The following is a 2,384-nucleotide window of genomic DNA, read 5'->3' as shown; positions in this document are numbered from 1 at the left end:
CTGGGTGCCCCATCGGCTCCCCGGAGTATCGCCCTCGCCTCTGTACCTCTCACCACCGCCGCGGAGTTTCACACCACCGCGGCGAGGGGAGAGTGAGGGGAGAAGTTGAACCCGACCACGCTTTGAGGCTGATTTTGTTTTGGTTGGTTTTTGTTTTTTTTTTTTTTTTTTTTTTTTTTTTTGGTTTTTTTTTTTCCCACGTTTATTTGATTTCAAAAAATTTTTAAAATTAAAATACATAAAACAATGGCAGCTGGCTTTGCTAAAATCAAAATAAACGATTCTTGTCGTAGAAAAGAATTTTTCTTAAAAAAAAGAGAGAAGCAGAAAGAATTGCAAACACTGCATAATAAATACGTTTCCTATTACCACAAAAGGAAGATAAAACGGACATAAAAGTTTGACACGACAAAACTGTTTTCGTTTTTAAGAGAGCGTTAGGATTAAGTGGCTTAATTAAATATTGGTCTCCAATTGGCAGTTAGTAGCTTTCCTCTTGAAACTGCATCTCCAGCCGCTGATAAAGTGCTTGCGCCAAGTTTCCCCCACAAAAGACGCCGACATGGTGCTCTAAGGAACATCCAAATTTTCTCCGCTATTTACCGGTTAAGACGGTGCGTTATTGACTTTGTGTGTGTGTGTGTGTGTTTCCACAGCAATACGACCCACGGCAGGATCGGTGTCCTGGAAGACGGGGGTGTCAGGGCGGGTTCACGGCCGGGTGGGGATGGCGCCGGCGGCACCGCGGCACCCCCGGCAGCGGGGCCAGGCTTTCTCCCTGCGCATCACCTGCTCGCCGACGGGGCGAGCCAGGCTCCGCGCTGCGAGGTGGCGTGTTGGCAGGAGGGAACGGCAACGACTTCTAGGCGAAAGAAACTTTCGAAGTGTTTAACTAAAAATGAAAACAAACCAACCGACCCTGACAGACAGGGCGGGTACAGTCACTCGCTAACAGCCATCCCCCCTGGACAAACCAGGGGCTGCCGGGGTGGGAGACGAAGGGGTGGATTTCAAAGCGACCGAGGGGAGCCGATGCCGTCCGTGGCGGCACCGCGTTCGGCTGCTCACCCCACGGCGGAGTCTGTGCTTCGAGGGGCGGCCCTGGGGGGGTGCCAGGGACGACACCCCTGCCTTAGCTGGCCTCATCCGAATCGCTGTAGTGGGAGCGGGGCGAGAACTCCCCGTCGCTCCTGTGGGACCGGGGTGACGTCTTGCTCCTCTCCTGCGGCGGCTGCCCGGGCTGCGGCATGAGGAGGGCGGGGGAAGGGGCTCTCTGTCCCATCAGGGCGCCCTCCGCAAAGGAGAAGTGCAGCGGGTCGAGCTGCACCGAATAGCCCCCCGCGGCCGGCGGAGGGGGGAAGCGAGTCCTGCCGTGCCCGGGGGGCGACGCTCTGGGCGGCCCCGGCGGCGGCGCCGGTGGCCCCGGCGGCGCTCCAGCCCCTGCGGCGGCGCAGGGCGGCTCGAAGGGGGCCCCGCGGTGCTCGGCCTTGCCGGGGGCGTCGGGAGGGGCGGCGGGGCCGTGCAGTAGCTCGGCCAGGGCGCTGATGTAGATCTGAGCCATCTGCAGCGTCTCGTACTTGGAGAGCTTCTTGTCGTTGTTGAAGGAGGGGATGACATTGCGCAGCTGGTCGAAGGCGTGGTTCAGCCCGTGCATCCGCCGCCGCTCCCGCGCGTTGGCCGCCAGCCGCCGCTGCTTCTGCACGCCGCTCACCTGCGCCCGCAGCCCGGGGCCGCCGCCGCCGCCGCCCCGCGGCCGCCCGCCGCCCCGCGCCCCGCCGGGGCTGCTCCCGCCGCCCCGCGCCGCGCCGCCCTCCGCCGCCGCCGCCGCCGCCTCCTCGTCCTCCCCGGGCAGCAGGTAGCGCGGCGAGGCGGCGGCGGGCAGGCGGGCGGCGCAGCACACGCCGAGCCACGAGCCCGGCGCGAAGCCGCCGCACCCGCTCTGCTCCGGGCCCGGCGGCGGCTCGGGCGGCCCCGGCGGCTCCCGGGCGCGCTCTGCCCACGGCAAGCTCATGGCTCTATCGCCGCGCGCCCATGGGGCCGCGCGCAGCCCCCGCCTCGCGCGTGGCGCCCCGACGGCTCCGGTGTCGGCCGGGCCCGCGCCCCCCTTTAAGGAGCGGCACGCGCCGGGGTCCCCCCCGCCCCCGCGGCCCCCTCCCCCCCCTCCCCTCCCTCGCGCCCCACCCCTCCCGCCGCACGCCCTCCACTCGCGCCGGTCGCGTGTCGGCGCGGCCAATGGCGCGCGCGAGCGCGGGGCCGGCGCGTGCGGGGAGCCAATGGCGCGCGGGGGGAGCGGAGGCGGCGGGCGGGGGGGGGGGGGGGGGGGCGGGAGGGGTGAGCCCGGGCCGGCGGCACGCGCGGCCCCGCCCCGCCCCGCCCCGGGCAGG

At 66.7% G+C, this 2,384-nt stretch overlaps 1 protein-coding gene across 1 annotated transcript; it reads right to left on the bottom strand.

Annotated features, from left to right (window-relative positions):
- Window positions 1–1,132: 1,132 nt before the first annotated feature.
- ATOH1 (atonal bHLH transcription factor 1) lies at window positions 1,133–2,011 on the bottom strand. Its single transcript, XM_069014863.1, has one exon. The coding sequence runs from the start codon at window positions 2,009–2,011 to the stop codon at window positions 1,133–1,135; it is 879 nt and encodes a 292-aa protein (XP_068870964.1).
- Between the last annotated feature and the right edge of the window lie 373 nt (window positions 2,012–2,384).

Source organism: Aphelocoma coerulescens, chromosome 4, assembly GCF_041296385.1.
Source record: "Aphelocoma coerulescens isolate FSJ_1873_10779 chromosome 4, UR_Acoe_1.0, whole genome shotgun sequence".
NCBI classification, from domain to species: domain Eukaryota; kingdom Metazoa; phylum Chordata; class Aves; order Passeriformes; family Corvidae; genus Aphelocoma; species Aphelocoma coerulescens.
Note: the sequence above shows the minus strand (reverse complement) of the source record. Positions and strands in the feature narration are given on the sequence as shown.

Coding starts and splice junctions, on each gene's coding strand:
- ATOH1 (XM_069014863.1), bottom strand. CDS start 2,011: ATGAGCTTGCCGTGGGCAGAGCGCGCCCGGGAGCCGCCGGGGCCGCCC.